The sequence below is a fragment of the Oncorhynchus nerka genome, linkage group LG6 (genome assembly GCF_034236695.1).
Source record: "Oncorhynchus nerka isolate Pitt River linkage group LG6, Oner_Uvic_2.0, whole genome shotgun sequence".
NCBI lineage: Eukaryota > Metazoa > Chordata > Actinopteri > Salmoniformes > Salmonidae > Oncorhynchus > Oncorhynchus nerka.
This window is the reverse complement of record NC_088401.1, coordinates 73,862,756-73,887,476: the sequence shown is the minus strand read 5'-3', so window position 1 is coordinate 73,887,476 and position 24,721 is coordinate 73,862,756. Positions and strand designations below refer to the sequence as shown.

The following is a 24,721-nucleotide window of genomic DNA, read 5'->3' as shown; positions in this document are numbered from 1 at the left end:
ATCTATAAATCAATATAGGTACACTACAGTTCAAAAGTTTGGGGTCACTTAGAAATGTCCTTGTTTTTGAAAGAAAAGCAGATTTTATGTCCATTAAAATAACATCAAATTGATCAGAAATACAGTGTAGACATTGTTAATCTTGTAAATTACTATTGTAGCTGGAAACCTCTGATTTTTTATGAAATATCTGCATAGGCGTACAGAGGCCCATTATCAGCAACCATCACTCCAGTGTTCCAATGGCACGTTGTGTTAGCTAATCCAACTTTAGCATTTTTAAAGAATAATTGATCAGTAGAAACCCCTTTTTCAATTATGTTAGCACAGCTGAAAACTGTTGTGCTAATTAAATAAGCAATACAACTGGCCTTCTTTAGACTAGTTGAGTATCTGTAGCATCAGCATTTGTGGGTTTGATTACAGGCTCAAAATGGCCAGAAACAAAGCACTTTCTTCTGAAATTCGTCAGTCTATATTCTTGTTCTGAGAACTGAAGGCTATTCCATGCGAGAAATGTCCAAGAAACTGAAGATCTCGTACAACGCTGTGTACTTCTCCCTTCAAAGAACAGTGCAAACTGACTCTAACCAGAATAGAAAGCGGAGTGGGAGGCCCCGGTGCACAACTGTGGAAGAGGACAAGTACATTAGAGTGTGTAGTTTGAGAAACAGACAACTCACAAGTCCTCAACTGGCAGCTTCACTAAATAGTAGCTGCAAAACACCAGTCTCAACGTCAACAGTGAAGAGGCAACTCCAGGATGCTGGCCTTCTAGGCAGAGATGCAAAGAAAAATACATATCTCAGACTTGCAAATAAAAGATTAAGATGGGCAAAAGAACAGACACTGGACAGAGGAACTCTGCCTAGAAGGCCAGCATCCCAGAGTATGCCCCCTTTATTTATCCTATGGTTCTGACTTACAGGGAGAATATTGTAAGAATGGCCCATGTTCTGAATTATGTTGCTGTACATTTCAAAAGTGCTGAACAAATAGTTATATTGACCACGTCCGTCCTATCTCGTTCATTAATGTCTTAATGGAAACTACGGATTGCCTCGTATCTGCTTGTCGTCCCCTTACGCCATAGTTTGTACATCTCAATTGTCAGTAGAAACCACATTTGTTTAAGCAAGTCAGCCATATCAGCTGTTTATTTTAAAGGCAGTTAATGAGGCTGAATGAAGAGACGCCAGAAGAAAAAAAAACATTTCACGTTTTTCTGTCACATCATGTTTCTGCAGGCGGCAGATTCCCTGTATTTAGATCACTAGAACGGCCCAGGTCATTATAATAGCGTTTGGAGATTAATAACTTGTCCGTGCGCGTTTTATGATTTTCGAGAAATATATAAAGCCACTAGCAGTCGGAGTAAAAGCGTGTTATGAAATCGGTTTCACAACAGGGCGGGACTCGGGTCTGTCCACCAATAGCATACCCGTCACATGATCTTTATTTATGTAAGGTAAGTCCTTACACTGTGTGGCTTGGGTTTTTCGAGCACTATCCACACGATGCGCTTCAGAGCAGGAAGCCTACTTCTCCCGGCTGTGCTTTTACAGTAAGAGTGAGAAGTACGAGACGCGAAGAGACGATCGGACCTTCTGTTCATCATGATGCCAGGAAAGAGAAGACGTTACGTGGTGTTGTTCCAAACCAAATACTTTATGCTTGGAAAACGCATGTGAATGAATCGGAAGGGTTTTGTCAGTTGGAATTACACTAAGGTCTTTATGGTTGGATCTTGGGTTCCGCTAGCCTTTGTTTACTAAATCAGAGAGTCTGGCAGTCAGGTCATGTTAATCGGAGAAGAGTGTCCGTCGTTGCTTAGATGGTGATTAGATAGGGACTCAAACTGCTCACGGACCGGTGGTGGTGACATAACCCCGCAACTGTGCCACCATGGATCTACTTGAGTGCCCAATATGCCTGTTCCTCATGTGTGAACCGGCCACCATGTCCTGTGGTCACACGTTCTGCCGGAGTTGCCTGGGGAACTACTTGTCATCCGGGTGTCCAGCCTGCAAGGAAATATTTAAACAGAGAGACGCCAAAAACATCAAGAACAACATCCTACTATTCAGTGTCATTGAGAAGTGCTGCCCAGAAGAGACGAGGATAAAGTGTCATATTCTGGAGAAACTCAAAACCAGCGAGTTCACAGAAGCTTTACGCATCGCGAATGAAGGGATACGACTAGGTAGGTTCCTAAAAATAATGTGTGAGCTTGAGCACGTTTGGGAAGACATCTCCTTATGCAACCCTCGAGTAGGCTGCAGGACAGACCTATGATCAAATGTGAATGTTCGTTGTGTAAAATGGAATCCACCCACTTATAAAAGCCCCACACGACCCTAATTACGTAAATTTACCATAAACCGCTATTTGCCCGAAAAACCTCCAGCCAAGACGTATGAAATAAAATGTTGTTTAGATGAAATGATTTTGTCTTCAGTGCAATATAGACTACACAATCAAGCCCCCCTTGCAAAACGGTATTTTCCTGGTTAAATAAAATACTGTTGGAACTGCTATAATATGCTAGTGGTGCAGTGACCTGGCATCATTGGCGACCCGTCATTCAAGGCATTGAGCCCCACCTGTTAAAAATATATGTATATTTTTTGTGTGCTTGTTTTGCATGCTTTTTTGGCATTTACGTGTCAAGTATCAGTTTGCAAGCAATGTAAAAGCTCAGTGTTTTTGTTTAGTGTTATGTAGTGGCTTTGCTGGCATGTATCAACATTTTATTTTTGTTGAGTTTGCCCCACCGAGATTGCCACTGCCTGGCATGCACTCCTTCTTGTAGCCCATAGCCTGGTCACATTAGAGCCACATGGTGGGTGGGAGGCAGTACTGCCGTCACAGTGGTCCAACATTACCTAAAGAAACTGAGGTTGTCACCCTGAGCTTTCATACGTTTGGTCATGTAGTGTATGTGGACCCCTGCTCGTCCAACATCTCATTACAAAATCATGTGCATTAATATGGAGTTGGTCACCTTTTTGCAGCTATAACAGCCTCCACTCTTCTGAGAAGGCTTTCCACTAGATATTGGAACATTGCTGCTGGGACTTATTTCCATTCAGCCACAAGCGCATTAGTGAGGTCGGGCACTGATGTTGGGCGATTAGGCCTGGCTCGCAGTCGGGGTTCCAATTCATCCCAAAGGTGTTCGATGGGGTTGAGGTCAGGGCTCTGTGCAAGCCAGTCAAGTTCTTCCACACTGATGTTAACAAACCATTTCTGTATGGACCTCGCTTTGTGCACAGGGGAATTGTCATGCTGAAACAGGAAAGGGCCTTCCCCAAACTGTTGCCACAAAGTTGGAAGCACAGAGTCGTCTAGAATGTCACTGTATCCTGTGGCGTTAAGATTTCCCTTCACTGGAACTAAGGGGCCTAGCCTGAACCATGAAAAACAGCCCCAGACCATTATTCCTCATCCACCAAACTTTACCGTTGGCACTATGCATTTGGGCAAGTAGGCTACTCCTGGCATCCGCCAAACCCAGACTCGTCCGTCAGACTACCAGAGGGTGAAGCATAATTCATCACTCCAGAGAATGCGTTTCCACTGCTCCAGAGTCCAATGGCGGTGAGCTTTACACCACTCCAGCTGACGAGTGGCATTGTGCATGGTGATCTTAGACTTATGTGCGGCTGCTCGGCCATGGAAACCCATTTCATGAATCTCCCGACGAACAGTTATTGTGCTGATGTTGCGTCCAGAGGCAGTTTGGAACTTGGTAGAGTGTTGCAACTGAGGACAGATGATTTTTATGTGCTTCAGCACTCAGCGGTCCTGTTCTGTGAGCTTGTGTGGCCTACCACTTCGCAGCTGAGCTGAGGGGGGGGGTAGCAAGGGAGAGAGGCTCAAATTGACTCATCTTGGCATGAAGGTCTACTATACAAATTGATGGAAAGCTGTTTTGGTGGAAAAACATACATTATAAAAATCAATGTACACAAACAACCCAGCCAGACTTCTGTAACACTGGGTCCAGTGACATGTAATCTGTTGTGAGTGGGTGACACACGTGCACCACACTCAAGTGGCTGTGTTATAAGCATTGGTTGGTGAGTCTTCACTAATGTTCCTCTTTGCTATGGCCGGTCAGTAATGCCAGTAGTCTTCACACGTGACACTCCCCCAGAGAAGCACAGCAGTGTTTAGGAAGGTGACCAGTGTTACTTCTGAGGTGATAGGCACAGTTTCCTTGTCTTTCTTGTGGTGCATTTTTGTCATTGCTGGTTTTCCCCCCTGTTTGGAGTCGTGACTCTCATGACAGCCTTATCCGGCAGCTGATTTGTTTCTGGGTGCTGAGATTAGATTGGTAGTAATGTGTAACAGACATGCAGAGGTGTCAGGGAGTTATGTTTCATAGTGAAGGCTCATACTAATGGTCTAATGGTCTGTCGTTACATTCAATGTGGATCAACAGAGAATGAAACAACTTCCTATAAGAGTAAGTCTGTGACGAGTCTTTGTCCTCCACCCACCAGTAGTTTAATTGCTTTTCTGTCTGGTTTGTCATACTGGGGTGTCAGTGCACCAAACACTTTGCATAAATAACCGTTTCTACGCACCACACAGGACTATGCATGGCAGTTCTGGTTTTAATGCAACCCTGCTGTGCTATTGTTTTGATACACATAATCACATTATATTAATACTCTGCAGGCTTCGCTGTAAAACTAGTAGGTAGCATAGGGAAGGTCAGGGTATGAGATCAGATGTGCAATTTGTAGCAAGAATGGAGTTGGGTTGAGCTCATGTCACTTCAGGTTTTTGGGAGATGTCCAGTGTTATCTAATATTCCATATGCATTGCAGTTGCAAGGGCAAATCGAACTAAACCAATTCTGACTGGGAAGCTGTCATACTACAATCACTGATAGTGATCACTGTTAATTATATCGAACTATCTCTTCCCTCCCTCCCTCCCACACCCTCCCTCCCTCGCCCAGCTCCTTGTGATGTGAGTCTGAAGGTGTGGAGAGCGGAAGCCAATATGGGACTGAGACTTTTCTCTGATGCCCTGAGGGACCTGGAAGACCTCTCCTGTGTTCACCCCAACTGGACAGAGGTAAGAAACACCATGCTATGTCAAATCAAATTTCAAATCAAATCAAATTATTTTATATAGCCCTTCGTACATCAGCTGATATCTCAAAGTGCTGTACAGAAACCCAGCCTAAAACCCCAAACTGCAAGCAATGCAGATGTAGAAGCACGGTGGCTAGGAAAAACTCCCTAGAAAGGCTAAAACCTAGGAAGAAACCTAGAGAGGAACCAGGCTTATGTGGGGTGGCCAGTCCTCTTCTGGCTGTGCCGGGTGGAGATTATAACAGAACATGGCCAAGATGTTCAAATGTTCATAAATGACCAGCATGGTCAAATAATAATAATCACAGGCAGAACAGTTGAAACTGGAGCAGCAGCACAGCCAGGTGGACTGGGGACAGCAAGGAGTCATCATGTCAGGTAGTCCTGAGGCATGGTTCTAGGGCTCAGGTCCTCCGAGAGAGAGAAAGAGAGTGAATTAGAGAGAGCATACTTAAATTCACACAGGACACCGGATAGGACAAGAGAAGTACTCCCGATATAACAAACTGACCCTAGCCCCTGACACAAACTACTGCAGCATAAATACTGGAGGCTGAGACAGGAGGGGTCAGGAGACAATGTGGCGCCATCCGATGACAGGAAGGATATAACCCTACCCACTTTGGCAAAGCACAGCCCCCACACCACTAGAGGGATATCTTCAACCACCAACTTACCATCCTGAGACAAGGCCAAATATAGCCCACAAAGATCTCTTGGCACAAACCAAGGGGGGGCGCCAACCCAGACAGGAAGATCACATCAGTGAATCAACCCACTCAAGCGACACACCCCTCCTAGGGACAGTATGAAAGAGCCCTAGTAAGCCAGTGACTCAGCCCCTGTAATAGGGTTAGAGGCAGAGAATCCCAGTGGAAAGAGGGGAACAGGCCAGGCAGAGACGGCAAGGGCGGTTTTTTGCTCCAGAGCCTTTCCGTTCACCTTCACACTCCTGGGCCAGACTACACTCAATCATATGACCCACTGAAGAGATGAGTCTTCAGTAAAGACGTAAAGGTTGAGACCGAGTTTGCGTCTCTCACATGAGTAGGCAGACCATTCCATAACAATGGAGCTCTATGGGAGAAAGCCCTGCCTCCAGCTGTTTGCTTAGAAATTCTAGGGACAATTAGGAGGCCTGCATCTTGTGACTGTAGCGTATGTGTATGTATGTACGGCAGGACCAAATCAGAGAGATAGGTAGGAGCAAGCCCATGTAATGCTTTGTAGGTTAGCAGTAAAACCTTGAAATCAGATCCTTGCCTTCACAGGAAGCCAGTGTAGGGAGGCTAGCACTGGAGTAATATGATCAAATCTTTTGGTTGTAGTCAGGATTCTAGCAGCCGTATTTAGCACTAACTGAAATTTATTTAGTGCTTTATCCGGGTAGCCGGAAAGTAGAGCATTGCAGTAGTCTAACCTAGAAGTGACAAAAGCATGGGTTAATTTTTCTGCATCATTTTTGGACAGAAAGTTTCAGATTTTTGCAATGTTACGTAGATGGAAAAAAGCTGTCCTTGAAACAGTCTTGATATGTTCTTCAAAAGAGAGATCAGGGTCCAGAGTAACGCCGAGGTCCTTCACAGTTTTATTTGAGACGACTGTACAACCATTAAGATTAATTGTCAGATTCAACAGAAGATCTCTTTGTTTCTTGGGACCTAGAACATGCATCTCTGTTTTGTGAGAGTTTAAAAGTAGAAAGTCAGACCATACCAGGAGCGAGGAGGGGTTTGGATCGAGGTTACAGTATCTTCTGGTGTAACTGTATCGGGCCTGCCTAGGTGTCTATACGCCTGCTGCAGCTTCTACGTTTTCCTTTAATATCACTGTTTATTCCCCTTTAATGATCTGTCATCTATGGGTACATCTCAATAGTCTACTGTGTTTTCAGATCAGTTGTTGTCATAATAGGTCACCAACACGTAACCTTATAAGGAGTTGTACCAAATCAGACTGATTTAGATTTCTTGGCATATTTTCAGTTTCCTAGTGTGCTTCCTAGTGTGCTTCTGAAATGGCACCCTATTATCCTCTTCATAGTGTGCTACGTTTAACCAAACCCCTATGGGCCCTGGTCTAAAGTACTACACTAAATAGGGTGCCATTTTGGACACCATTCTAGTTTTGTGTGTCCTGGTTGTTTTCTCTGTGGCTGCTGCTGATGGAGTGTGTCTGTAGAAGTGTACAGTATGTTGTGTCATTTGAGGCACATTATGCAAATGGATACTTATGTCATCATGTAACTGAATCATTGGACACTACTGGGTGGGTGAGTGCTATGACAGCTATGCGTTGTTGGGGGGACAGAAGCACCAGATCATCAGCAAACAGTAGACATTTGACATCATATTCTAGTAGGGTGAGGCCGGGTGCTGCAGACTGTTCTAGTGCCATCGCCAATTCATTGATTATAAATATATATATATGGGTGGGGCTTAAGCTGCATCCCTGTCTCACCCCACGGCCCTGTGGAAAGAAATGTTTTTTTGCCAATTTGAACCGCAAACCTGTTTGTGTACATGGATTTTATAATGTTGTATGTTTTTTTCCATCAATTTTTCCATCAGACCCTCATGTCAAATTGAGTCAAAAGCTTTTTTGAAATCAACAAAGCATGGCAAGACAAGACTTTACCTTTGTTTTGTTTGTTTGTCAATTAGGTTGTGCAGGGTGAATACGTGGTTTGGTAGTTTAGTAAAAAGCCAATTTGACATTTGCTCGGTACATTGTTTTTGCTGAGGAAATGTACAAGTCTGCTGTTAATGATAATGCAGAGGATTTTTTCAAGGTTTATGTTGATGCATATCCCACGGTAGTTATTGGGATCAAATCGGTCTCCACTTTTGTTGATTGGGGTGATCAGTCCATGTTTCCAAATATTGGTTAAGATGCCAGAGCTGAGGATGATGTTAAAGAGTTTAAGTATAGCTGATTGAAATTTGTGGTTTGTATATTTGATCATTTCATTGAGGATACCATCAACACCACAGGCATTTTTGAGTTGGAGGGTTTGTATTTTGTCCTGTAGTTTATTCAATGTAATTGGAGAATCCAGTGGGTTTTGTTAGTCATTAATAGTTGATTCTAAGATTTATATTTGATCATGTATGTTTTTATTATAAGGCCAAAACAATTGGAGAAGTGGTTTACCCATATTTCTCTGTTTTGGATAGATAACTCTTTGTATTGTAGTTTGTATAGTGTTTTCCAATTTTCACAAAAATGGTTAGTCTTTGGATTCTTCAATTACATTGAGCTGATTTCTGACGTGCTGTTCCTTCTTTTTCTGTAGTGTATTTCTGTATTGTTTTAGTGATTCACCATAGTGAAGGTGTAGGCTCAGGTTTTCTGTAGTGTATTTCTGTATTGTTTTAGTGTTTCACCATAGTGAAGGTGTAGGCTCAGGTTTTCTGTAGTGTATTTCTGTATTGTTTTAGTGATTCACCATAGTTAAGGTGTAGGCTCAGGTTTTCTGTAGTGTATTTCTGTATTGTTTTAGTGGTTCACCATAGTGAAGGAGTAGGCTCAGTTTTTCTGGGTCTATGTTTTTGGTTGGACAGGTTTCTCAATTTCTTTCTTAGGTTTTTGCGTTCTTCATCAAATTTGTTATTGTTTTTAGTTTTCTGTTTGAAATGTTTAGATTTGATAGGGAAGCTGAGAGGTCAAATATACTGTTAAAATGTTCTACCCGGGGGCCTCACGAGTGGCGCAGTGGTTAAGGGCGCTGTAATGCAGCGCCAGCTGTGCCACCAGAGACCCTGGGTTCGCGCTCAGGCTCTGTCGTAACCGGCCGCGATCGGGAGGTCTGTGGGGCGACGCACAATTGACCTAGCGTCGTCCGGGTTAGGGAGGGCTTGGCCGGTAGGGATATCCTTGTCTCATCGCTCACCAGCGACTCCTGTGGCGGGCTGGGTGCAGTGCGCGCTAACCAAGGTTGCCAGGTGCACGGTGTTTCCTCCGACACATTGGTGCGGCTGGCTTCCGGGTTGGATGCGTGCTGTGTTGGGTTGTGTATCGGAGGTGCGGCTTGGTTGGGTTGTGTATCGGAGGACGCATAACTTTCAACCTTCGTCTCTCCCGAGCCCGTACGGGAGTTGTAGCGATGAGACAAGATAGTAGCTACTAAACAATTGGATACCACGAAATTGGGGAGAAAAAGGGGTAATATAAAAAATAATTTCTACTGCCAAGTTTACACCTTCACTATTACAGTGGAACATTTTTGTCCAGGAATTTGTCTAAAAGGGATTGAATTTGTTGTTGCTTAATTGTTTTTTTGGTAGGTTTCCACACGACTTTTTTTTCCATAGCATTTCCTAATATTATACAGTTCCTTTGTCTAGGATGCCTCATGATTTGAGTATTGCTCTGTTCAAGTAGTCGACTGATTTTTCTATGATCTGATAGTTGTGTCAGTGAACGCTCTGAGAGACTCTGGGTTGACATCGGTGATAAAGTAGTCTACAGTACTACTGCCAAGAGATGAGCTATATAGGTGTACCTACCGTAGGAGTACCCTTGAAGCTTACCATTGTCTATATACATACCTAGCGTGTGACAGAGCTGCAGGAGTTGTGACCCGTTTTTGTTGGTTGTGTTTTCATAGTTGTGCCTAGGGGGGCATATGGGGGAGGGAATGCTGTCACCTCCAGGTAGGTGTTTGTCCCACTGTGTGCTGAGGGTGTCAGGTTCTTGTCCAGTTCTGGCATTTAGGTCACCACAGACTAGTAAATGATTCATTCCCCCCTCCAGGATGGAGAAGCTGTCTTCATTAAAGTATGGGGATTCCTGTGGGGGGATATAAGTAGCACACAGGAGGACATTTTTCTCTGTTCAGATCATTTCCTTTTGAATTTCTAGCCAAATATAATATAATATAAAAGAGTTAGGTTTGCTCTATACCAAATTAGCATACCCCCTACCTGTTTCACACCTGGTTGTGTGGTGTATGGGTCTACCAGCTCTCTATAACCTAGAGGGCAACCATTGGGTCCGTCTCCTCTACCATGTTTCTTGTAGGATGACGATGTCTATGTTTCTGATTTCTTTGGGTCTCTCTCTCTCCGTCTCTCTCTATATCTAAGTCTCTCTCTCATCCAGTATTCTCTTGTCTGTTCTCCCCAGGGTTTCTTTCGTAAAGGGAACGTGTTACTGGAGATGGGTCGTCAGTCTGAAGCCCTGATCCAGTTTCACCGCTGTCTCAAGCTACAGGCCGACTTCACTCCTGCCAAGAGCCAGATTAAAAAGGTCAGTAGCTATAGCCAACACTGACTGGCTCATTTACTAACTGGCTCATTTACTGACTGTTTACCAATCACTGGTCCAGTTACTTACTGACTATTTTTCCCTTACTGACTGTCGGCTTGACTGTGCTTTACTGGCTGTTTCACTGTTCCAGTTAGTCTTACTGACTGACTGTTTTCCACTCATTGACTGTCTGCCTGACTGCTTCACTGGCTCATTCAGTCTCACTAGCTTAGTGTGTCAGTGACTGCCTGGCTGAATGACTATGGGGTCAGTTAAGGTTCTAGGAATGGGTGGTAGTTGCTGCTTCTAGGAATGCTTTAAGGACTGGAATGCCTTGGAACAGTGTTAGACAATCTCAACACATACTGTATACTAAACTCAGCAACAAAAAAAAACGTCCTCACTGTCAACTGCGTTTATTTTCAGCATACATCACATGTGTAAATATTTGTATGAACCTAACAAGATTCAACAACTGAGACATAAACTGAACACGTTCCACAGACATGTGACTAACAGAAATGGAATAATGTGTCCATGAACAAAGGGGGGGGGGTCAAAATCAAAAGTAACAGTCAGTATCTGGTGTGGCCACCAGCTGCATTAAGTCCTGCAGTGCATCTCCTCCTCATGGACTGCACCAGATTTGCCAGTTCTTGCTGTGAGATGTTGCCCCACTCTTCCACCAAGGCACCTGCAAGTTCCCGGACATTTCTGGGGGGAATGGCCCTAGCCCTCACCCTCCGATCCAATAGGTCCCAGACGTGCTCAATGGGATTGAGATCTGGGCTCTTCGCTGGCCATGGCAGAACACTGACATTCCTGTCTTACAGGAAATCATGCACAGAACGAGCAGTATGGCTGGTGGCATTGTCATGCTGGAGGGTCATGTCAGGATGAGCCTGCAGGAAGGGTACCACATGAGGGAGGAGGATGTATTCCCTGTAACACACAGCATTGAGATTGCCTGCAATGACAACAAGCTCAGTCCGATTATGCTGTGACACACAGCCCCAGACCATGACGGACCCTCCACCTCCAGACTGCAGGCCTCGGTGTAACCCTCATTCCTTCCACGATAAACGCGAATCTGACCATCATCCCTGTTGAGACAAAACCGTGACTCGTCAGAGAAGAGCACTTTTTGCCAGTCCTGTCTGGTCCAGCGACGGTGGGTTTGTGCTCATAGGTGACCTTGTTGCTGGTGATGTCTGGTGAGGACCTGCCTTACAACAGACCTACAAGCCCTCAGTCCAGCCTCTCTCAGCCTATTGCGGACAGTCTGATCACTGATGGAGGGATTGTGCGTTCCTCGTGTAACTCGGGCAGTTGTTGTTGCCGTCCTGTACCTGTCCCGCAGGTGTGATGTTCAGCTGTACCGATCCTGTGCAGGTGTTGTTACACGTGGTCTGCCACTGCGAGTATGATCAGCTGTCTGTCCTGTCTCCCTGTAGCGCTGTCTTAGGCGTCTCACAGTACGGACATTGCAATTTATTGCCCTGGCCACATCTGCAGTCCTCATGCCTCCTTGCAGCATGCCTAAGGCACGTTCACGCAGATGAGCAGGGACCCTGGGCATCTTTCTTTTGGTGTTTTCCAGAGTCAGTAGAAAGGCCTCTTTAGTGTCCTAAGTTTTCATAAGTGTGACCTTAATTGCCAACTGTCTGTAAGCTGTTAGTGTCTTGACGACGGTTCCACAGGTTCATTGAACAAGCATGGGAAACATTGTTTAAACCCTTTACAATGAAGATCTGCGAAGTTATTTGGAGTTTTACAAATGATCTTTGAAAGACAGGGTCCTGAAAAAGGGATGTTTCTTTTTTTGCTGATTTTATATACAGCAGGGGTGGGCAATGATTTCAGCCCGAGGACCACATCGGATTTCAAAATTCAGATTTGTTTTTCAAAAGCAATTTGCGGGCCAGAAAAAGTTATTTGAAAATGTATTGATCCATTAGTGTTTCTACCTAGTTTTAGACGTTCAAGAGTGTCCTGAGGATTTTTTAACCTCCAAACATCCCCTGGGCCGGATTGAATGGACTCGTGGGATGAATCTGGCTTGGGGGCCATATAACATCCACCCCTGATGTACAGTATACCAAGAACAAGGATGACTGACTGGGTGGGGTAATTCAAGGACAGGCTAGTATTGTAAATGCTTTGATATGTCATGGAACACTGTCAGACGATCTACTAACATGTGTGTCAGGTCAACTAAGGCAAGGGGTCATCTATGCTAGAAAAGGATATGACATGGGACAATATTAGGCAATTTAAACACTTCTACATAACTGCTAAATGGTCAGTTAGAGGGTCAGTTACAGTTGTAAGGTCAGTTGTAGGCTAACCTCAGGTTATCTGAGGTTGGATACGTTTTAGAAATGCAATGTCACAGAAGGCAACCTAGTCATTTACAGGTTCAGCCTAGTCATTTACAGGTTCAGCCTAGTCATTTACAGGTTCAGCCTAGTCATTTACAGGTTCAGCCTAGTCATTTACAGGTTCAGCAAGTTGTGGGTTTCTAAATGATTGATTGATTAAAGCCACGTCTGATGTTGTAGGATGAATTTAGTTGTGGGATAAGTTTATAATGATGGAACGTGTATTATGAAGTAACACTATAATGTTTTTAAATGATGGATGGGATGGATGGATGGATGGATGGATAGATTGATCTGTGTGTATGTTTTCCCTGGTCAGATCCTGGAGACGGAGGGCATGTCAGTGCCTGAGGAGGTGCCCCAGATCCTCCAGGTGGTCTCGGAGTACCTCAGAGGCCACTGCCCCCCCATCACAATCCTGTTCCCTGAGAGCCACACACACAGCCACACACACTGCCTCAACAAAAGCCTCCGATACCCTCAGGTGGAGGGGGCAGACGGGGACAATGGAGGAGACTTGGAGACAGGGCCAAAGGTGAAACATGGGACCAGTACTGAGTGCTGTCTCAGTCTCTGTCAGGCCGTGTCCTTCCTCCCTACAGCGGAGGATGATGAGATGATGAGGAGGAGGGAGGAGAGGCACAGCAGGGGTACATAGAACACACACACATACACACACACACACACACAGGAAGAGAGAAGAGACATGTAGATGGTTGATATTGGTTCTATGTTGTCTCCCTCAGGAGGCTGCCGTCTGGACAGAAGAGAATCTCTGAGTGTCCTCACTGTGTCTGACTTTGAATGTCCCCTCTGTATCAGGTTAGTAGTTTCCATAAGTGGTACATCCTGTGCAGTCTTGTGGTACTGTGTAGTTGAGAAACTTGTGCTGTACTCTGATTTTAGTGCTGTACCTCTACAGGCTGTTCTATGAGCCAGTGACCACTCCCTGTGGACACACCTTCTGTAGGACCTGCCTCGAGAGAAGCTTAGACCACAACCTCCGCTGCCCCCTCTGCAAACAGCCACTACAGGAGGTAACTATGGCCTACGTAACTATGGCCTACGTAACTATGGCCTACGTAACTATGGCCTACGTAACTATGGCCTACGTAACTATGGCCTACGTAACTATGGCCTACGTAACTATGGCCTACGTACAGTGCCTTGTGAAAGTATTCGGCCCCCTTGAACTTTGCGACCTTTTGCCACATTTCAGGCTTCAAACCTAAAGATATAAAACAGTATTTTTTTGTAAAGAATCAACAACAAGTGGGACACAATCATGAAGTGGAACGACATTTATTGGATATTTCAAACTTTTTTAACAAATCAAAAACTGAAAAATTGGGCGTGCAAAATTATTCAGCCCCCTTAAGTTAATACTTTGTAGCGCCACCTTTTGCTGCGATTACATCTGTAAGTCGCTTGGGGTATGTCTCTATCAGTTTTGCACATCGAGAGTGACATTTTTTCCTATTCCTCCTTGCAAAACAGCTCGAGCTCAGTGAGGTTGGATGGAGAGCATTTGTGAACAGCAGTTTTCAGTTCTTTCCACAGATTCTCGATTGGATTCAGGTCTGGACTTTGACTTGGCCATTCTAACACCTGGATATGTTTATTTTTGAACCATTCCATTGTAGATTTTGCTTTATGTTTTGGATCATTGTCTTGTTGGAAGACAAATCTCTGTCCCAGTCTCAGGTCTTTTGCAGACTCAATCAGGTTTTCTTCCAGAATGGTCCTGTATTTGGCTCCATCCATCTTCCCATCAATTTTAACCATCTTCCCTGTCCCTGCTGAAGAAAAGCAGGCCCAAACCATGATGCTGCCACCACCATGTTTGACAGTGGGGATGGTGTGTTCAGGGTGATGAGCTGTGTTGCTTTTACGCCAAACATAACGTTTTGCATTGTTGCCAAAAAGTTCAATTTTGGTTTCATCTGACCAGAGCACCTTCTTCCACATGTTTGGTGTGTCTCCCAGGTGGCTTGTGGCAAACTTTAAACAACACTTTTTATGGATATCTTTAAGAAATGGCTTTCTTCTTGCCACTCTTCCATAAAGGCCAGATTTGTGCAATATACGACTGATTGTTGTCCTATGGACAGAGTCTCCCACCTCAGCTGTAGATCTCTGCAGTTCATCCAGAGTGATCATGGGCCTCTTGGCTGCATCTCTGATCAGTCTTCTCCTTATATGAGCTGAAAGTTTAGAGGGACGGCCAGGTCTTGGTAGATTTGCAGTGGTCTGATACTCCTTCCATTTCAATATTATCGCTTGCACAGTGCTCCTTGGGATGTTTAAAGCTTGGGAAATCTTTTTGTATCCAAATCCGGCTTTAAACTTCTTCACAACAGTATCTCGGACCTGCCTGGTGTGTTCCTTGTTCTTCATGATGCTCTCTGCGCTTTTAACAGACCTCTGAGACTATCACAGTGCAGGTGCATTTATACGGAGACTTGATTACACACAAGTGGATTGTATTTCTGGAGAGAGTTTGCTGCACTGAAAGTAAAGGGGCTGAATAATTTTGCACGCCCAATTTTTCAGTTTTTGATTTGTTAAAAAGGTTGAAATATCCAATAAATGTCGTTCCACTTCATGATTGTGTCCCACTTGTTGTTGATTCTTCACAAAAAAATACAGTTTTATATCTTTATGTTTGAAGCCTGAAATGTGGCAAAAGGTCGCAAAGTTCAAGGGGGCTGAATACTTTCGCAAGGCACTGTAACTATGGCCTACGTAACTACATTGCTTTGCAAAAATATTCAGTATTCACATTTGTCAACAATCAACACAAAATACTATGTAATGTAGATGAGGAAGATGTTTTTTTAGTATAAGATAAATAAAACCTTAACTAAAATATAGTCACTGCATAAGTATTCAGACCCTTTGTTTAGGCAAGCCTAAATTACTTCTGTAAGGTCCCTTACACAGATTCAACTACAATGATCAGGGAGCTTTTGGAAAGCCTCATAAAGAAGGCCAGTGATTGCTAGATGGGTAAAGATAACAAATCAGACATTGAATATCTCTTTAAGCATGGTTAGGTGAATAATTATGCAGTGGATGATATATTAAACCACCCAGACACGTCAAAGATATTGTCATCCTTCTGAACTGAGCTGAAGGACAGGAAGGAAACTGCTCAGGGATGTTTCCATGAGGCCATTGTTGATTTTAAAACGGCTACAGAGTCCGATGGCTATGATAGGAGAACTGAGGATGGATCAACAACATTGTAGTGACTCCACAATAATGACCTAAATGACAGAGTGAAAAGAATAATACAAAAATACTGAATAAAATATTCCAAAACATGAATCTTGTATGCAGTAAGGTACAAAAGTAATACTGCTACAAAATACACTTTTTGAATCCATTTGAATCCCACTTTGTAACCCAATAAAATGTAAAGAAATCCAAGCGGCCTGAATACTTTTGAAAGGCACTGTATGTACACTATTACATAACTAGGGCCTTTGTCTGTGTACATGGACTCAATCAGAAACACATTGTATATAACATCATAATGATGTTACTTTTCTTCCCAATAATGTGGAATCACTTCTTCTTTCCTGTGTAGTACTTTAAGAACAGGAAGTACAACCCCACGGTGCTGCTGCATGAGATCATGTCTCACCTCTTCCCCCTGCAGCTGGATGAGAGGAAGCAGGTCCACGAGGCTGAGATGGCCGAACTATCCAAGTGAGTCCAGTCGCTGACGCACTGTAACCAGGGGTAAACGGAGGTCGGTTTGTTCTAGAGTTTCCCACAACGGTAACCTGGCACCCAATCTGATTTCTCTATGTTTCATCTTTGACTGCAGCGTTCAGTCTGCTTTAACCAGGCTACCAAAATTGGCCCTTACCTGTAAAACGAGCTTTGGAACTATTTTGGTAGAAATTTTTAATGCCTGAATGAAATGAGACTGAAATGTGAAATCGTTGATGAGCTATCATATGCTCGACAGAATGAGCTTGGGGCGAGTTGGCAACCTTAATGGTAACCATGGCAATGGGCATCGGGCATCAGGCTCCTCATACAGTAGAGATTAGACGTTGTGACCGTGAGGTTATTGGCAAAGCACCGCACAAGGCAACAACACCAGCTGCTGGACAAGAGCAACACTGAAACATGTATACAGTAGCAGTCAAAAGTTTGGACACCTACTCATTCAAGGGTTTATTTTTAGTATTTTCTATATTGTAGAATAATAGTGAAGACATCAACTATGAAATAATACTTATGGAATCATGTAGTAACCAAAAAAGTGTTAAACAAATAAAAATATATTTTATATTCAAAGTAGCCACCCTTTGCCTTGATGACAGCTTTGCACACTCGTGCCATTCACTCACCTGGAATTATTTTCCATCAGTCTTGAAGGAGTTCCCACATATGCTGAGCACTTGTTTGCTGCTTTTCCATCACCCTGCGGTCAAACTCAAACCATCATAATTGGGTTGAGGTTGGGTGATTGTGGAAGCCAGGTCATCTGATGCAGCACTCCATCACTCTCCTTCTTGGTCAAATAGCCCTTACACAGCCTGGAGGTGTGTTGGGTCATTGTCCTGTTGAAAAACAAATGATAGTCCCACTAAGTGCAAACCAGATGGGATGGCATATCGCTGCAGAATGCTGTGGTAGCCATGCTGGTTAAGTGTGCCTTAAATTCTAAATAAATAACTGACAGTGTCACCAGCAAAGCATCACACATCCTCCTCCATGCTTCACGGTGGGAACCATACATGCGGAGAACATCCGTTCACCTACTCTGCGTCTCACAACGACATGGCGGTTGGAAGCAGAAATCTCAAATTTAGACTCGTCAGACGAAAGGACAGATTTTCACTGGTCTAATGTCCATTGCTTGTGTTTTTTTGGCCCAAGCAAGTCTCTTCTTATTATTGGTGTCCTTTAGTAGTGGTTTATTTGCAGCAATTCGACATTGAAGGGCCGATTCACGCAGTTTCCTCTGAACAGTTGATGTTGAGATGTGTCTGATACTTGAACTCTGTGAAGCATTTATTTGGGCTGCAATTTCTGAGGCTGGTAACTCTAATGAACTTATCCTCTGCAGCAGAGGTAACTCTGGGTCTTCCCTTCCTGTGGCGGTCCTCATGAGAGCCAGCTTCATCATAGCGCTTGATGGTTTTTGCGACTGCAAAAAGTTATTGAAATTTTCCGCATTGACTGACCTTCATGTCTTAAAGTAATGATGGACTGTTGTTTGTCTTTGCTTATTTGGGCTGTTCTTGCCATAATGTGGAGTTGGTCTTTTACCAAATAGGTCTATCTTCTGTATACCACCCCTACCTTGTCACAACACAACTGATTGGCTCAAACGCATTAGGAAGGAAAGAAATTCCACAAATTAACTTTTAACAGGGCACACCTGTTAATTGAAACGCATTCCAGGTGACTACCTCATGAAGCTGGTTGAGAGAATGCCAAGAGTGTGCAAAGCTTTCATCAAGGCAAAGGGTGGCTACTTTGTTTAACACCTTTTGGGTTACTACATGAATCCATGTGTTATTTCATAGTTTTGATGTCTTCACTATATTATTTGACAAAATAGTAAAAATAAAGAAACCCTTGAATGAGTTGGTGAGTCCAAACTTTTGACTGTGTGTATTAAATACACACCTCCTCAACACCACTGTTATCCTGATTAAATATATATTTGTCTTTCTCTGTATCCTCTCTTTTTTTCATCCTCTGTCACTCTTTCTGCTTTCTCTCTGTCTCGCTCTCTGTTTCTCTCCCTCCATCCCCCAGTCTAACTAAGGACATCCCAATCTTTGTGTGTACGGTGGCATACCCGGGCGTGCCCTGTCCTCTCCACATCTTCGAGCCTCGTTACCGCCTCATGATGAGACGATGCATGGAGACTGGCACCAGGAAGTTTGGCATGTGCAGCTACGAACATGGAAAAGGGTGGGTCGTGGCTGTATACAATCTGAAAATACTGGTATGAAAATTAACCCTGAGTGTATCTGGCTCTCTTCCCTTTTACACTACTATGCTGAGCCACACTGTGCTGGGGATCTGATTGTCTTTCACATGACCCTTTCAGCTTGCTTCCAACAACTCTCTGTCTGTGTGTCCTCCAGATTTGCAGACTACGGCTGTATGCTGGAGATTCATAGCTTAGAGGTGTTGCCTGACGGTCGCTCCTATGTGGACTGTGTGGGAGGAAGTCGCTTCAGGGTCCTGAAGAGAGGACAGAGAGATGGATACCACACCGCTGATATAGAGTACATGGAGGACCACAAGGTACAATCCCACACACACTGAAGAGAGCTAGATACCACACTGCTGATATAGAATACATGCAGGACCACAAGGTAAGTGACCACAGGTTGTTCTAACCTAACCCACAATTCCAGTCTTCTCCAACCTGGCTGGAATGGTATTTATTTAATTTAATTAGCCCCTGTTTCATGCTCCACAATCCCTTCCATATGAATTAATATTGTTTATATCCGAGTTTCATTAGTTATAGTTCTATTTAAAATGTAGATATTGTTTATTCATAATATTCCTAACACCAACCAAGGAGGGCCTGCAGCAGCACCTAGACGGCATCCCCAGCCGCGCCCTCAGAGCATGCGCAGACCAGCTGGCCGGTGTGTTTATGGACATATTCAATCAATCCCTATACCAGTCTGCTGTTCCCACATGCTTCAAGAGGGCCACCATTGTTCCTGTTCCCAAGAAAGCTAAGGTAACTGAGCTAAACGACTACCGCCCCGTAGCACTCACTTCCGTCATCATGAAGTGCTTTGAGAGACTAGTCAAGGACCATATCACCTCCACCCTACCTGACACCCTAGACCCACTCCAATTTGCTTACCGCCTCAAATAGGTCCACAGACGATGCAATCACAACCACACTGCACACTGCCCTAACCCATCTGGACAAGAGGAATACCTATGTGAGAATGCTGTTCATCGACTACAGCTCGGCATTCAACACCATAGTACCCTCCAAGCTCGTCATCAAGCTCGAGACCCTGGGTCTCGACCCCGCCCTGTGCAACTGGGTACTGGACTTCCTGACGGGCCGCCCCCAGGTGGTGAGGGTAGGCAACAACATCTCCACCCCGCTGATCCTCAACACTGGGGCCCCACAAGGGTGCGTTCTGAGCCCTCTCCTGTACTCCCTGTTCACCCACGACTGCGTGGCCACGCACGCCTCCAACTCAATCATCAAGTTTGCGGACGACACAACAGTGGTAGGCTTGATTACCAACAACGACGAGACGGCCTACAGGGAGGAGGTGAGGGCCCTCGGAGTGTGGTGTCAGGAAAATAACCTCACACTCAACGTCAACAAAACTAAGGAGATGATTGTGGACTTCAGGAAATGGCAGAGGGAACACCCCCGGGGGCAAACTACCTGCCCTCCAGGACACCTACACCACCCGATGTTACAGGAAGGCCATCAAGATCATCAAGGACAACAACCACCCGAGCCACTGCCTGTTCACCCCGCTATCATCCAGAAGGTGAGGTCAGTACAGGTGCATCAAAGCTGGGACCGAGAGACTGAAAAACAGCTTCTATCTCAAGGCCATCAGACTGTTAAACAGCCACCACTAACATTGAGTGGCTGCTGCCAACACACTGACACTGACTCAACTCCAGCCACTTTAATAATGGGAATTGATGGGAAATGATGTAAAATATATCACTAGCCACTTTAAACCATGCTACCTAATATAATGTTACATACCCTACATTATTCATCTCATATGCATACGTATATACTGTACTCTATATCATCTACTGCATCCTTATGTAATACATGTATCACTAGCCACTTATCTATGCCACTTTGTTTACATACTCATCTCATATGTATATACTGTACTCGATACCATCTACTGTATCTTGCCTATGCTGCTCTGTACCATCACTCATTCATATATCTTCATGTACATATTCTTTATCCCCTTACACTGTGTATAAGACAGTAGTTTTGGAATTGTTAGTTAGATTACTTGTTGGTTATTACTGCATTGTCGGAACTAGAAGCACAAGCATTTCGCTACACTCGCATTAACATCTGCTAACCATGTGTATGTGACAAATAACATTTGATTTGCTTTTGATTTGATTGGCTCTTTTGCACAGATTCTGTCAGACATGGGCCCTGACAGTGAATCTCAGTAAAACATAAAATATTATGGTGTTCCGAAAAAGGTCCAGTTACCAGGACCACCAATACAAATTCCATCTAGACACCATTGCCATAGAGCACAAGAAATGATGCATACCTCAACCTAAACATCAGCACCACAGGTAACTTCCATGGAGCTGTGAACAATCTGAGAGACAAGGCAAGAAGGGCCTTCAACGCCATCAAAAGGAACATGGAATTCGACATACCAATTAGATCTGGCTAAAAGTACTTGAATCAGTTATTGAACCCAATTGCCCTTTTATGGTTGTGAGGTCTGGGGTCCGCTCACCAACCAAGAATTAACTAAATGAGACAAACACCAAATTGAGAGACTGCATGCAGAATTCTGAAAAAATATCCTATGTGTACAATGTAAAACACCAAATAATGCATGCAGAGCAGAATTGGGCCGATATCCACTAATTATCAAAGTCCATAAAATAAATGTTAAATTCCACCACCACCTAAAAGGAAATGATTCCCAAACCTTCCATAACAAAGCCATCACCTACAGAGAAATTAACCTGGAGAAGAGCCCCCTAAGCGAGCTGGTACTTGGTTGTTCCACTACATGGAACAACCAAGCCCCCTCTCTTAAAAAATAAATAAGTGTCTATCCTATCTCTGAGAGATATAAGATCAGGATTGAATTTTTTCACTTAAGTCTCCATAGATAATTCCCTACATGTTTTCGACTGTTAACCTTCAGACGAGTTTTGTGAGGCCTCTGGGTGTCCAAGAGCTGGTACCTGGTCGGGAGAGTTTCCATACAGGGGTCATAATAGTCTTTGGCCAAACCGTTCGGACTCTAATTACTTTCGGGATGTCTCATGGTCTGACAAACACCGCTCTACCTCTGTCACCGTTCACTGCGAAATTGGGCTGATGCGATGGATTGAGATGCATCCAGAATCAGAGAATCAATTGTATTTTGCGTTGAGAATCCCCTCCTTTGTTTCTAGGCTGAGGGGTCAGAGTTGGAGTTATTGCAGAGCCTCCATGACAGTGTGTATGAGCAGGCCCAGGACTGGTACACACTCCTCAACACACAGCTCAGAGAACAGATCAGCAGACAGTATGGAACCATGCCTGACAAGGATAACAACATACAGGTACACACACACACAGACACATGGACCTTGCCGATCACTTCCAGACCAGCACTCATCTAGTATCGAAAATCTCCTGTATCTCCCCATCTCTCTCTCTCCTCTCTCTCTTCCTGTCTCTCTCTCTCCTTTTTATCTCCCTGTCTCTCTCTCTCCTCTCTCTCTTCCTGTCTCTCTCTCTCCTCTCTCTCTCCCTGTCTCTCTCTCTCCTCTCTCTCTTCCTGTCTCTCTCTCTCCTCTCTCTCTTCCTGTCTCTCTCTCTCCTCTCTCTCTTCCTGTCTCTCTCTCTCCTCTCTCTCTTCCTGTCTCTCTCTCTCTCTCCTCTCTCTCTTCCTGTCTCTCTCTCTCTCTCCTCTCTCTCTTCCTGTCTCTCTCTCTCCTTTTTATCTCCCTGTCTCTCTCCATCAGGCCTCCAACAATGGTCCAGCGTGGTGTTGGTGGTTGTTGTCAGTTCTCCAGCTGGATCCTGCCTACCAGACGACCGTCCTGTCCCTGCCCTCCCTCAACGACCGCCTGGGACACCTGCGCATGGTTCTGGGGTACTCCTCCCAGAGCTAGAGAAGAGGAGGAGATAAAGGGATACAGCTTTACTGGGCTTTCTGCCGCTTATCCAGTACCCTACACAGAGGAGAGGATCAGCTCTACAGACTGGATAATGTGAAACATCACACACACACCCACTAATATATCACTCACACACAGATCCCACATACACTACCTGTCAGGCCCACTCCCCACCCCTGTATCTTCAGCAAGATGTTACTGGGTTTAGAGCCTGTCGCCATGGAGATCATATGTCCTAGCTTGAACCCATTTTACCTGGCCAAGAGCAGAAAGAGATTGTTTTATCACTTACATGAATAATGTGTTTGTTCGTAGATGCATCATAGGTAAAAATCAGATTGAATCAAAGGTGCTTTTTGGGTGAAACTAGCTTGAAATACTTGAAACTATACTGTTTCTTGTTTGTGTCCAGCTCGCTAATAATCACTCAAATTAAAGATAGACGGTCACTAACGATGGATATATTGGACTATCTCTTGTAAATTTTGACGGCAAAGAAATTGAACACATTTTCATTGCGGCCTTCCGGACCTCGTTGAAGACCGAATGCAGCACCCGGGACAAAATAAGTGTGACACCCCTGCAGTATAAGGTTCAACTCAAACTGTTCTGATTCTTGCCAAGGGATGTAAACCTGGTGGTAATGTCTCAGATAACCACTAGGTGTCCCTGTTCTCACTACTGTTTCCCTTATCAGCCAAGCATAAAGAACACTGCCATGGCAACTGACCCTCATGCATGACATAACCAGCCATCTCAGAATCAGATCTGATTCCTATGGCTGTAAAGTGCTTGAAGAAAAGCCATTTAAAAAAAGTGTCACAGATCGCTCTGCCTTGCAGAGCTGAAAACTTGATTTCCTGGGTAACGCACAATATGCTATTTATAAGGCTTGGGTTAAAGTTATATATAGTTTATAATAATCATATTGTATTTTTGGGGGGTTCTTAAAACCTTGGGAAGCTACTATATTGTGACAAACACAGTCAGCAGCCATTTTGAGTGACTAGCGCGACAGTATAATTACTATTGCAGTTACTGTATCTTCACTGCCTTGTTACCAATATTGAGTAGGATGTAATATTAGTGTGTTATTGCAGTAATGATCTATTATGAAACATTGAAACTTAAAAAGGCGCCGCCTGGGTGAAAATAATAATATTTCAGAGTAATGTGAATTAAAGCTGCTGAAGCCTGACTTCTCTTTAGTGTTTGAAGATGTATTGAACAGGGTTCCACCCCAAATGGCACCCTAATCACTTCATTGTGCACTACCTTTGATCAGGTCCGCAATAGGACTGTGGTGAAAAAGTAGTGCACTATATAGGGAATAGGGTGCTATTTGGGATTCAGACCCAGGTCTTTGTTAAATAAGGTGGAAAAAGACAACAGGTGGTACAGCTTAGCTGTTCTACACATGTGTAAGCAGGTGTGTTCTGTACACATGCATATGTATGTATGCAGAGGAGGCTGGTGGCACCTTAATTGGTGAGAATGGGCTTGTGGTAATACCTGGAGTGGAATCAGTGGAATGGTGTCAAATACAGTAAACATGGCTTCCAGGTGTTTGAAGCCATTTAATTAGCTCCGTTCCAGACATTATGATGAGCCGTTCTCCTCACAGCAGCTTCCTGTATGTAAACAGTCTTTGGAAAGCAGTCCTCCCTCTGACAACACAAACAAGTTGATGCTTTGTTGGACAGTAGAGGTGTGTGTGTGTGTGTATTGAAGAGACTACCTGTGTAATATGAAAGCTACCACTCCTGAGTTCAAATAGTATAGGTTTTCTTTCAAATGCTTGAGTTATTGAGTTTGCCTGACGCAATAGTCCCAAAAATGCACACCATGTCCATCAGGCTCAGTCAATCGTTCAAATTATTTGGAAATAAATCAATCAAATCATATTTCCTTTAACCCAGTTCTGGTAGCTTTCACACCCACAGGCAGGACAGAAAGGAGTTGCCTCCCTAGCCCATCCCAGGCTCACACCACCCTCTGCCCCCTGTAGCGCCCCCTACCTATGTGGCCCTCTCACCACTAGTGTTGGGGACTACAGTGCCTGGCCACCCACTAGGAGGTGACTACAGTGCCTGGCCACCCACTAGGAGG

At 44.2% G+C, this 24,721-nt stretch overlaps 1 protein-coding gene across 2 annotated transcripts; it reads left to right on the top strand.

The window, feature by feature from the left end:
- Nucleotides 1-1,500: 1,500 nt before the first annotated feature.
- LOC115118494 (LON peptidase N-terminal domain and RING finger protein 1-like) lies at nucleotides 1,501-23,810 on the top strand. 2 transcript variants are annotated; one of them, XM_029647100.1, is made up of 11 exons: nucleotides 1,501-2,203; nucleotides 4,973-5,091; nucleotides 10,239-10,361; nucleotides 13,062-13,392; nucleotides 13,489-13,564; nucleotides 13,665-13,779; nucleotides 16,335-16,456; nucleotides 18,530-18,688; nucleotides 18,865-19,027; nucleotides 21,902-22,051; nucleotides 22,457-23,810. In XM_029647100.1, the coding sequence occupies exons 1-11, from the start codon at nucleotides 1,906-1,908 to the stop codon at nucleotides 22,604-22,606; spliced, it is 1,806 nt and encodes a 601-aa protein (XP_029502960.1). In that variant the 5' UTR covers nucleotides 1,501-1,905; the 3' UTR covers nucleotides 22,607-23,810. The 2 variants fall into 2 exon arrangements, with proteins under 2 accessions (XP_029502960.1, XP_064875935.1); XM_065019863.1 differs by lacking the exons at nucleotides 21,902-22,051; nucleotides 22,457-23,810 and adding an exon at nucleotides 19,311-19,814.
- The last annotated feature ends 911 nt before the right edge of the window (nucleotides 23,811-24,721 follow it).

Excerpts from the sequence above, each read along its gene's own strand:
- LOC115118494 (XM_065019863.1), top strand. The coding sequence starts at position 1,906 with ATGGATCTACTTGAGTGCCCAATATGCCTGTTCCTCATGTGTGAACCG. Across the intron at positions 10,362-13,061 it reads CCAAGAGCCAGATTAAAAAG|ATCCTGGAGACGGAGGGCAT; the intron begins GTCAGTAGCTAT and ends TTCCCTGGTCAG. Across the intron at positions 13,565-13,664 it reads GAATGTCCCCTCTGTATCAG|GCTGTTCTATGAGCCAGTGA; the intron begins GTTAGTAGTTTC and ends GTACCTCTACAG.